This window comes from Crocuta crocuta, unplaced genomic scaffold (genome assembly GCF_008692635.1).
Source record: "Crocuta crocuta isolate KB4526 unplaced genomic scaffold, BGI_CrCroc_1.0 scaffold131, whole genome shotgun sequence".
NCBI classification, from domain to species: domain Eukaryota; kingdom Metazoa; phylum Chordata; class Mammalia; order Carnivora; family Hyaenidae; genus Crocuta; species Crocuta crocuta.
Window position 1 is genome coordinate 9,267,193 of NW_027528977.1, and position 12,036 is coordinate 9,279,228.

A 12,036-nucleotide genomic window follows, 5' to 3' on the forward strand; every position below is an offset into this window, starting at 1 on the left:
GGCCTCAGTTTCCTCATCAGACATGCAAATGGCTTGGAGAAGATAAACCTCCAATCAAAAATGGCTTAATAACATCACCTTCCATGCTTACCAGATGACTTTCTGGTATAACCCGACTGCCAAAACCCGACTGCCAAATAGCTTTTTTTTTTTTTAATGTTTATTTACTTTTGAGAGAAATCACAGTGAGGGAGGGTCAAAAAGAGGGGAACAGAGAATCCAAAGTGGGCTCTGTGCAGACAGCAACAAGCCAGATGTGGGCTCAAACTCACAAACCATGAGATCATGGCCTGAGCCAAAGTTGGATGGATGTCAACCAAATGGGCCACCCAGGTGCCCCACATTTTTTAAAAATTTAGAGCGACAGAGAGCAAGTGATTGTGCATGTGAGTAGGAGAGGGGCAGAGAAAGAGAGGGGGTTGGAATCTGATGCAGACCCCATGTTTAGCATGGAGCCCAAAGCAGGGCTTGAGCCCATGATCCTGGAATTGTGGCCTGAGCTGAAATCAAGAGTCAGACACTCAACCAACTGAACCATCCAGTTGCCCCCACAAGTAACTTTTCAACAGGAAAAAAAAAGAGTCAGCCTTCCAGACTCCTTAGAACTGATATGAAATTTCATAAAAAATAAAGTCAGTGATTTTCAATAGTGGAAGGAAAATTAGTCCAAGTGATAGTGGAAAGGAGAGCCCAGTTTCCCTAAGTCAGAACCCACATATATTCTACATCATCATCGTCCATCAACACCGAACCATCCAAAGGAAGGCAGTTTTCAATCATTCATGACCAATGTCCGTGCGCTTCGTTCTTTAAACCATTCAACTGAACTCAAATATTTTGAAAATGTCCAAAAATAATTTTACAATCACACAATTTGAAAATCTGAGAATATGCCTACGCTGTAAGGTAGTGTATGAAACAAAAGAGGGAATGGGGCATTTGATAACTTTACTCTCTTCTGAAAATACTTCTTTAAATTGGCTTTGGGGACACAGCCTTCCTGGACTTTTTTTGCTAAAACCTCCTTCCCACCCTGCCCCACAAATAAATTATATAAATATATATGTATATGCATATATACACATACATACTATATATACATGCACACACATTTATATATCAGTTCAGGCATATCAAAACACTCCAGAGAAATCCAAAATTCTTTTCCATAGCCTAGGAGACTATAGGTAATCTAGGCAGAACTAGTTTTCTCAGACATCTCCTTCCATTCTCCTCTTGCTTACTTCACCCACAGCCACATCACCTCCTTGTTTAAACACACCATGTGAGGGACGCCTGGGTGGCTCAGTCGGTTAAGCGTCCGACTTTGGATCAGGTCGTGATCTTGCAGTCTGTGGGTTCGAGCCCCGCAGCAGACTCTGTGCTGACAGCCAGCTCAAAGCCTGGAGCCTGCTTCAGATTCTGCCTCTCTCTGCCCCTCTGTCTGCCCCTTCCCTGCTTATGCTCTATCTCTCAAAAAATAAAAACTAAACTTTAAAAAATAAGTTTTTTTAAATAAACACACCATGTGTATCTGACCTCTGCCTTTGTTCTTCCCCTACTTGAAATGATCACTCCTATCTTTGCATGGCTCTATCCCTCATTTCATTCAGGTCTCAGTTCAAAGATTCCCACAAACAGGTCTTCCCTGATCACTACAATGGCATCCTCCCTCCTTCATTCCCTGTGAATTTTCTTTCCAGCACATACCATCAGAATGTAGGGTCCATCAGAACAAGGACTGTATCAGTTTTGTTTCTATATCCCCACAGCTAAAAACAGCACTTAGCATGTAGAAGACACACAGAGTTTACTGATTGAATAAACCAATGGGGAATAGAGGGTAAGTTATGATAATAATGACCAAACTAAATTCTCCCCAAATGTGCCCTTCAACCAAAATATAGAAGAGGTCGACCCAACACATCAGTCACACTATAATGCCAAGTGCACTTTGGTCCAAACAAGTAACTTCAAATTTGCTGATGCTGATGCCCTACCATGTCATATACTGACCAAGTGCTGGCAACACTAAGGGGTTTTCCTCTGTCTCTGCCTTCAAAGATCTCATGGTCTCACACAGAGGCTATGGAGAATTATAGTAAGTGTTCTAAACACAGGTGAGGGAAGGAACATCCAACGTGGGAGGCCAGGAGGGGCCCACACAAAGTGAGTGCACCATGTATTCTGTGCACAAGTCCACACAGCCCACAGGAAACAGGGACAAGCAATTACTCCCACACTTACCATGCAACCAACCAGAGGACTCCACTGCTTTTCTAACTGCCAGGCAATCTATTTTCATGTTGGCATTCTTCCCTTGACAACAGCTTCAATATTTTTCACAAATCCAGCTGGAATCGTTAACTGACATGCATGCACACACACACTCAGGTTTCATGAAACTTTCTGTTCTCCGGTAATCAAACACTACAACCTTTGGCTTAAGATGCATTTCGATGTCCCATCATGGGTTATTCCACACACTGATCAAACCTCACGACAAGGGCTCCGCCTCAAAATATCCCACCCGCCAAAGCTTCAAGTAGCTTTTAGCACACAACATTCCCAGCCCAACAGGTTTTTATTGCTTATTTACAAAGTTAACAAACCCTAACCTGTAACAAGTAGAATCAACAGCAGCTAATTCAGGATTTTTAATTTCTCCTAGACTTGATTTGGTTCAACTTCTTTGCCGAGTTTAAGAAAAATCTTAAGAGATCTGCAAATATAAAATGTTCTACATCTTGGGGCACCTGGGTGGCTCAGTGGGTTAAGCTTCCGACTTCAGCTCAGGTCATGATCTCACAGTCCATGGGTTCGAGGCCCGCATTGGGCTCTGTGCGGACAGTTCAGAGCCTGGACCCTGCTTCAGAATCTGTGTCTCCCTCTCTCTCTGCCCTTCCCGTGCTCGCTCTCTGTCTCGGTCTCTCAAAATAAAATAAAGACATTAAAAACATTTTTTTAATGTTCTACATCTTAAAAGATTTGCAAATATAAAATGCTCTATGAACTCAGTCACTCCTTATGCTAATACAAACCTTTCACAAGGTGTCCTCTTTCCCCCATGAACTAATTTTGGCTATTTCTGTCCAGCGAGAAAAAAGGACATTTGCTAGAAAGAGGATAGCTCTGTGGTCCCAGTAAATATTTACTCTATAAGTTGAACTCTGTTTATCTGTCTAATCCAGGTTATTCTCTCCTCCTTTCTTTCAAAAATGAGAGAAACCCATGTTAGGAATCTGGGGTGGGGGGCAGCAAGCGCAGGGGTGGAGAAAATAACTATGTATCCTCTCTCTCTGCCCTCGCGCCCTTGCTGATGTCAAAGTCCACATTCTCACTACTGTCAGTTTTCAGAGTTTTTTCCCTTGTCTGATTCCATAATCGCACCAATACAAACCTCCTTCCCAGAATCAGGAACTTACTTAAAATGTAATCTTATTTTCTGAAATGTGATCCCTTGGATCAAAAACTAAATTTGAAGTCTCTGTTCATCAACATCTTTTTTTTTTTTAATTTTTTTTTTAATGTTTTATTTATTTCTAGGAGAGAGAGAGAGAGAGACAGCGTGAGCAGGGGAGGGTCAGAGAGAGAGGGAGTCACAGACTGAAACAGGCTCCAGGCTCTGGGCTGGCAGTCAGCACAGAGCCCGACACGGGGCTCGAACCCACGAACCGTGAGATCATGACCCAAGTGAAAGTCGGACGTTTAACCGACTAAGGCACCCAGGCGCCCCCATCAACATCTTCTTAATGTTGCCATAAATGGGGCTTTTATCTTCCAGTTCCACATGGCTTGTGCTGGAGTAAATGAGCTCCGGGCAGCTGCTAAAGCACCCTGGAGTTTACATCCTAAGGATTGCCAACACATTCCCTATGCTAAATGGGTGCCCACCACCCACTCAGAGCTCTGGTGCCTCAAATCCGGTACCCACAGTCCCGTAAGTACTTCCTTAATACAGAGAAATCTTGGGATTCATTTTACAACTTCCCAGTTGGACAAAGCACGTCCTTGGAATCAAGGTTCTCTCTGGGCTTTCACGTCTGTGGCCACCTCAGCCCCAATCACCCGCCTGGTCTTTGACAAACCTCCTCCTCTCCTATCCCAGTTCTTTTTCTTGTTCCTTTGACCACCACTGGATCCAGCCACACTTGCTCTACTTCCCCTGGCCAGCTGGGTCTGAGTCATGGCCACATTCAGCACGTGCTTCCTCAGGACCTAACCACCAGCAGCTGCCTTGCCGCGTGGCCCTGGCCACCATATGCACCGTGTTCCCTGGCTTTCTTTGCCAAGCTCAGCCCTCTGCGGCGCCACAGTGACTTGGCAAACGGTATTAGGAGCCTAAAGCCCCACCTGCAGGGGTGGGAGAGTGCTCATTCTGGGACAACGGAAGCCTTATTCTGGCACCTCAAACATGGCAGGACTAATGCCTCGGGCACCTCTGAGGACACAGCCAGTGGGACCTCTCAGTGGGACAGAGGTCGCCGTGCCCCGATCTCCCTAGCAGTAAACAAGGACAGAAAGGAAGGCTCGCTTGGATGAAGATCACCCTATTCCTTATGACCAATCTGCTTTTAGGGCTCTGGATAAATCAATGCGTAGAATTCTTCAGCAGGTTGAAGGTGATGGCAGTGACCATATCCCTTTAATCATATCCATTTCATTTTTATCAAAAGTATTTATCTGGGTATTGCATGGAGATTACAATACAAATCAAGTTAAACAGGCCTATTATATAAAATACTCCCTCCTAGGAACATGTGATCACAAGCTGAGAGCAGGAAGAGAAACTGATGAAGGGAAACCATGTACAATTTATGGACCTGAGAGAAACACTACTGGAGCTCGAAACCTGATTCCGCCGCTAATAGTCTATAAAACCTCGGTAAGTGTTTTCACCTCTTTATGCCTCAACCTCCACACCTGTAGGATGGGCCTAACAGAAGGTCTCTCACAGGGTTTTTGATAATGAAACAGGTCAATACCCTGGAAAACCACTGAATTCACAGCTAAGAAACAAATCAGGAACCATTGCCAGACACCGAGAATTAAGAGAAGAGGGTTTTTAGATGAGGTTTTGTGTTTTTGAGGCCTCTGGAGTAGATTAAAAATGGTTGCGCAAAAAAAATAAATAAATAAAAAGTTGCAAATTCGGTGTTATATCCCCCTTGGAAAGGTGGAGTCTATTTTCTCACCGCTTTCAATCTGGGCTAAGCATATAGCAGTTTTTAACCAACAGATGCATAGAAGTGCCAGTTTCAATCCTACATTTTAAAAGAACTTCCAAGGGCGCTGGGTGGCTCAGCCAGTTAATCGTCCAACTTCCACTCAGGTCATGATCTCACGGTTTATGGGTTCGAGCCCCGTGTCAGGCTCTGTGCTGACAGCTGGTTCAGAGCCTGGAGCCTGCTTCAGCTTCTGTATCTCCCTCGCTCTCTGACCCTCCCCTGCTCATGCTGTCTCTCCGAAATAAATTTTAAAAATAAAAAAAATAAAAAAAGAACTGCCAGCCTCCACCTCTCCCCTCTTGGAACCCAGCTGCCATGTTGAGAGGCAACTCAAGCAGGCATAGGCGCAGGCCCACGTGGGAAAGAGGAAGAGAATAGGGCTGATCTCCCATCCACAGCCAGCACCAGTTTGCCAGCCATGTGATTAAGCCATCTTGGAAGTGGACAGTCTAGATCCAGTCAGACACAAGCCTTCCCTCTCTGAGCTATGCCCAAAATTGCAAAATCATGCACAAGTTAGATTTTTTTAAGTCTCTAAATTTGGGGGCAGTTTGTTACACAGCCATATACGGTCACCAAAAAATAAAAAAAATAAAAGAGCCTCAGACCAAGCACTTAAACACTTCCTCAAATTCCATATGTATAAAAAGGGAAAGGGAGGGGCCCCTGGGCAGCTCAGTCAGTTAAGGGACTGACTTTGGCTCAGGTCACAATCTCATGGTTTGTGAGTTAGAGACCTGCAGCGGGCTCTCGGCTGTCAATGCAGAGCCCACTTTGGATCCTCTGTCCGCCTCTCCCTCCCCCTCCCCCACTCGTGCTCTCACAAGCTCTTAAAAAAATTTTTTTAAAGGGAAAGGGAGAGGAGAGGCAAGGTGTTCATTCATTCAAACGCATGTAGAACACTACTATGTGCCAGACTCTATGACAGGTTTTCAACACTGTTCTTCTGGTGTTGACGGTCTATCCCCGAGACAGACAAACAACTCATTACAGTGAAGTTGATTCTATAAAGACAAAGGAGTATAAAGGGGTATGGGAATACTAGGTGATCTCACAGGCCCCTCCAACTCTGATATTTTCTAACTGGAAGATGAAGCCTACATCTATCTGTGAGATGGCCACTCAGAGACAGTCATACAGGATCATCCATGTAGAGAACAACTTTCTCCTATACAAATCCACTTCTTAATTAGAGTATCAACAAAGATGTGGAGTTTCCATAGCTACCCAACAAATAAATGGTGAAAGCACACAGAGAAAGCTCTGGAGTGGAATCATCTCGAGAGAGCAGCTTTGAATAAAGGGATAAGGAAAGAATAAGAGAGGTAGGATTTCTAGAGGCAACTGAGGTAAACAGTGAAGGAGAACTTTAACCTGTTGTTTAATGTTTAAAAGGCAAAAAATGAGGTGCCTGGGTGGCTGAGTTGGTTGGGTGTCTGACTTCGGCTCAGGTCATGATCTCATGATTCATGAGTTCAAGCCCCACGTCGGGCTCCGTGCTGACAGCTGCTTCGGATTCTTTTTCTCCCTCACTCTCTGCTCCTCCCCTGCTCATGCTCTGTCTGTCTCTCTCTCTCTCAAAAATAAACAAACATTAAAAAGTTTTAAATAATAAAAGGCAAAAAATATGGAAGTTGATTGCTTCAGACAAATTATTCTTGAATATTTTTTTTTACTCCCCAGAGGTTTTAGTGATCACCAGGAAAGAACCCTTAAAGATAAATTTTTATTTTGCTACATAAATAAGTAGCTGTCTACCAGACAAGCAGATCCAGTAAACAGCTCTCCTGTAAGATTTAGTGAATTCAAATCATGCCTTGCTAATGCGGTGCCTCAAGACGTCTTTCTCCCCAAATCTGAACTATTCTAAGAACTAGGAGACGTGACTGTGGTGGTGCAGCAATGCCAAAATATATACTGGTCCCACAAGTTTCATCAAGACAAACATAACTAAGTGCAAACCAAAAAACCATAGCAAGGAGGAAGAATTAAGAGCTTTCCCTTGATGAGATCTGGGAGAATTTAATCCAGTGCTGCTGACCCTGTACTTGATTTTCTAAGGACTCTTGATTTGGCTGGTGTTGAAGTCCTTCCTTAACCTCACATTAGAAAAAGAAAAACATCCTTTGATTGCTTTGATAGGGGCAAGCCAAGAAAAGAGAACAGTCAATTCATGCCTCTTAGATTTTCCCTTCGAATTACTGTGGTTAATGGTAAGGATTAGTTTGCTCTGGTTAAAGTGTTCAGACTTGATAGAAGCCATTTGTGGTCATGGATAAACACAACTGTTTTGAATGCCCACAGGTAGGGGTAATTTCACTATCTCCTATCATCATCTCACAGGATCTTAAACAGCTATTGTTCCAGCTAAAGACACAAAAGGAACACATTCATGAATTTCCTGTTTTTCGATCTTAAAAGTTCTTACACATGCAAAACACCGGCCTCTAGGTCATGTAGCCCTCACACCCAAACCCCTCCCGCCTCTCTTGTATCCAAGCATTCCTGGGGTAATTGTAGGCAGAGGTCAGCACCTCAGCAGCTGACCAAAGCTCGCTGCTCTCACCAAAGGAACCAGCAGATTTCAGCTAGAAAACTGACACAAGTCACTCCCCCTTGTTGAAGATGTGATGGAGTCAGCGCCAACATTACTGCCAAAGGGTCAAGGATTCCTGGGCCCACAGGGCCCCTGTACAAAGGGTCAGCTCACAAGTCCAGGCCAATGAGAGAGGCCTCTTGTTTCAGACACCCAGGATGATGCTGGGCTCTTTCAGGTTTTTCCTGCCACTGAAATGCCTGCATCTGACCCCACCGCGACCTCCAAGAGGCTCCTGGGCAATAAGAGATGTGGTGCTAAAGGGGCCCCTGAGGGGTTTTATTAGCTCTGCCTCCAGGTGAGGAGGAGGAACCAACCATCAAAGGAGGTTGACAACTTTGCAAATTAGCACTTAAGAGAAAAATTACTGTGAAAAGAAGAAACTGCTCCTTTACACCAGAGATCTGTTGTGAGAAATACAAATGAATTGTATTCAGATCTTGTGGTATTATTAAAAAAAAAAAAAAGTCAATCCTACAACTATTGCCCATGATAAACGGACCTGACATTTAGGGTCCACAAGGAAGACCCGCACATACACCCTGGCCTTACAAATTCTCTTACACATACCCTAATTGCCAACGAGTCCAAAAACTCAAAAATAACTACCCTTGTCATCTATGACAACTACCAGATCTGCAGGAAAACTGGGACAGCAGGGGACAGCAGGACAACTAAACCACTGAACCTAGAAAGAAGGCCCGAAAGAAGTTAAGAAATGATGAACAGACACTGAGAAAGGGGAGAGAAAATCTGGTGAAGGATAGGATTGGGCAGAAACTTATAATATCCTCAGGAACCAATTATGCCCTTAAATGCTCAAATATTATTGCTCCAACTAATGCAGGGACCACGAAGCACCCTCCACCCTTCCCTTCGGCCACAAGTTTTCTAAGGAGTACATAGGAATGGATCCAAGTAGGCAAGGAGCCCCCCACCTGCGCTTCATAGATACTCTGGGTTCACGTAATACCCTTCTGGCCCACCCCAACACCAGGAAAGGACCTCCTCTCACTCTCGCTCTTTCTCTAGTATTCTAGTCACCTTAATCCTAAACCTTGAATTCATTTTCAAAACAAAGGTTACTGAACAACACACTTCAGGTGACGGGGAGTTAAAGCTACCACAGAGAAATAAACAATGTGAAAGGCCAGGGAAATACTCTCTGCAGGACAAATACCTTTAAGTTTTGGATTTTTAAGCGACCTTACAAGGCAAGTCACAGGTTTCTCCTTAAATAAGGTTTCTCCTGGGTCCTAGATTCTATTTTAGATGTGAACTTCTCCCTGCTTGTTCAATTGCCAAAAATCACTTAGGAGGTTAGGGGAAGAGGCAGGAAGATCTGTTTTCAAGTTACACCCACCCCTCTTAGCATCTCCTCACCTTCTAAACCACAAGGGACGCCACCCGAATTAGGAAATGGCGCTACTTCATTCACCAACACCTCAAAATGCTACTCCAAACCCCAGCAGGGACAGCACAGCAGCAAAACACAGAGCACCAGGCAGGGGCCAGGGCATTCACTGCGGGATACCAGCCGCAGACCTACTCGGGTTTCCCCATCTCCAGCCAGCCTCTTCCCACAGCCAGGGCTGCATCCTTTCATTTTCTTCACCCTTCGTAATCTGACATCACCTCTGTCTGCCTTCCGGCTGTTTTTACACTGGTCTCCTTTTCTTCCCCTTTCCTCTCTTAAGCCATATTCAAGCACAGACTATTTATTCTACTTTTGCCCCATAAATAGCTCAGTGATGATGTTAGGAGGAAAACCCACAGCCACTAAGCCTCCCTGCTCTAGACACTGGTCACACAGACTCCCTCCTCTCTTTTGAGCGTCTACTCAAAAGAATACTTTTCAGGTATTCAAAGTGGGGGACTCAGCGGGGGCGGGAGTTGGAGGGAAAGAAGGGTTTTGCTGAGGGATCCCTAAAGTCATCAAAAAAAAAAAAAGGTGGCTTTGAGCATCTTACCGCTCACGTATTTGCATACCGTTTGATGTAGCTTTAATTTCAAAGCGAGTCTCAAACACTCAAGAGGGTATGTTACAGTGAGAGCTAGGAATTGCAAATGCTCTTGCCTCAAAGACTCCGGAGTCCAGTTCAGGGCAGGAAATAAAGTTCTAAGCGGCTTTGATGTGCTTCCTCTCCACTCCCCTCCCCAGCGTGGGTCATTCAACTCCGCCAGCGAGAGACCACCTTGCCCGAACTTAACCAAATGCATCACACGTGGGAGCCAAGTGGTAGATTTAATAATCCAATGAGCTCCCCAGCCCCACCAAATTAGTTACTGGCGGCTTCGGCTCAGCTTGAGATCCCCGACTGCTTCTACGAAAAGGAACGTTGAGCCTAAACTGGGGGAAACGGGGTAGAAAAGGACTGGGGACCCAGATTCACGGAGAGCAGAAAGTCTTGGCCGCGTGGTGAGAGCTTGTTTCTTTTTTGAGCCACTGATTTCAGACTGAAACATTAAGCCAGCTAAGGTCATTTCCTGAGTAGCACTACAAGTTACAACAAGATCCAAAAAAAATCTATTAATCTTTAATTGCGCTGCCTCCAGCCTGGGAGCACGAGGTGGGTAGGGTGCAGGGGTGTAGGGCTGGGGATAATCGGGAGGGACGGGGGTTTGTCGGAAACCATAAACGTCTGAGAAGCCAGAGCTCGCGACCTCAGCTGTTCCTTACCTCGCTCAGCTCCGCCGAGGAGTCGTTTCCATATTTCATGGCAACTCCAGAATTCATGACTGCACTTTTCAGAGCCGAGCTCCTCCTCCTCCTCCAGCTCTCGGAGCTTCTGAGTTGGGCTTACCAGGCTCGATATCCACCGCTTGGTCCCTTCTGGCACATTTTAGTCTAGACAGCCATTTTCACCCAAGACCGTGGGGCAGACCCAAGGAAGGATGCAAGCTCTCATGGNGCTGGAGGGCACCTCCCAGTAGGACCCCGCACGCCGGAGGGCTCCAGCGAGCTCCTGAAGAGACGAGGGCGGCGGGGCGAGCGAGATCCGTGCCTCGGGCTCCGGGGAGGGAAAGAAAGCTACAGAGAGAGCCGGAGCAGGGCTGCACTTCACGCTGAAGTTTCCCTTTTGAATCGTCTGGAGTTGTAAGTGGTTTCTGATTGAACACAGCTGTCTGGCTGCTCGGTGCGCGGAGGAGGCGGGGCCAGAGAGAGAACAGGGGCGGGGGTGGNCATCCTTCCAGCTCTCTGCGATAGTAATTACAGGACCCAAGTCCAGGAGGAAGAGAAGAAACAGGAAAAGCCACCTGAGTAATTGTGCAGAAAAAAAAAATTTTTTTAATTCCTCCTAGAAGCCACTTTCCATGATCTAATAAGGTCAAGACAAATCTGAACACTGTACATCAGCCAGCGCTGTGCACTCCTCATGGTACATTAAGATTTTACAAGAGTATGCGGCGTTCATTTTCCCTGATCTGTCTAAAGTCAACACCGAGGGTGTAAATTCACTGTCAAACTCCCTCTCTGTCGCTGGAGCAGATTACATTTTCTGCATGTCGATAATAAAGATGAAGATGTCCCATCCCTTGAAAGGTGAAAATAGGCTCAAATTTCCCATCCTCCCCCAACCCTAAACTATCTTTTTAAATATTACATTTCCCAGCCTCTTCAACCCCCTACCTTCCTTAAAAATTTCAAGGCTCATCCGAGCAGAGCTAGGTGTGTATTTCTGGGGTTTGGAGTATGAATCAGAAAAGATTCAACGGACTGTTATATCCAGTGGACTGGTGGAATCAGAACTCCCCTCAGCTTTGGGTTTCCCTGAGGTAAAAGCATCCCTATGTAGGGAAGTGACAGGGGAGGGATTTTTCTCCCCATAAAGGTTAAAGTCCCACTGAACTTGAAATACACTGAAAAAAATGTTCTGATCCTTCAAACAGTTGGTCTGCAGGATTGCTTAAGAGGCCTCATCAGTTTCTTTCTACACAATGGGAACAAAATGTCTCCATTTTGTGACAGACTAGGTATTTCCTAGAGCCTTCTATGAAAAAGCCATTGTATTGTTAATTTCCAAGGTCTTTTTTTTTTTTTAATCAAATAGGATGTTTATTTTGCTTTTTAAGAAGGAGGAGCAAAGAGCTTGACCATTTGCATTTATCTTCTTACCTAGCTGCCTTTCTGGTGAGTTCATTCATTGCCTGATAGAGGTGCTACTGGGCTTTTAAAAAGAAAAGAGTTTGCTGCATTGGGGGAGCACTGGG

The 12,036-nt window shown here is 45.1% G+C and overlaps 1 protein-coding gene across 2 annotated transcripts in view; it reads right to left on the reverse strand.

The window, feature by feature from the left end:
* Positions 1-10,691, reverse strand: part of MCC (MCC regulator of Wnt signaling pathway) — a 271,105-nt gene extending 260,414 nt beyond the window's left edge. For both annotated transcript variants that reach the window (XM_077757204.1, XM_077757203.1), the window contains exon 1: positions 10,505-10,691. In XM_077757204.1, coding sequence (XP_077613330.1) covers positions 10,505-10,561 — 57 coding nt within the window. In that variant the 5' untranslated portion in view covers positions 10,562-10,691. The remainder of the gene's footprint in view (positions 1-10,504) is intronic.
* Positions 10,692-12,036: the final 1,345 nt, after the last annotated feature.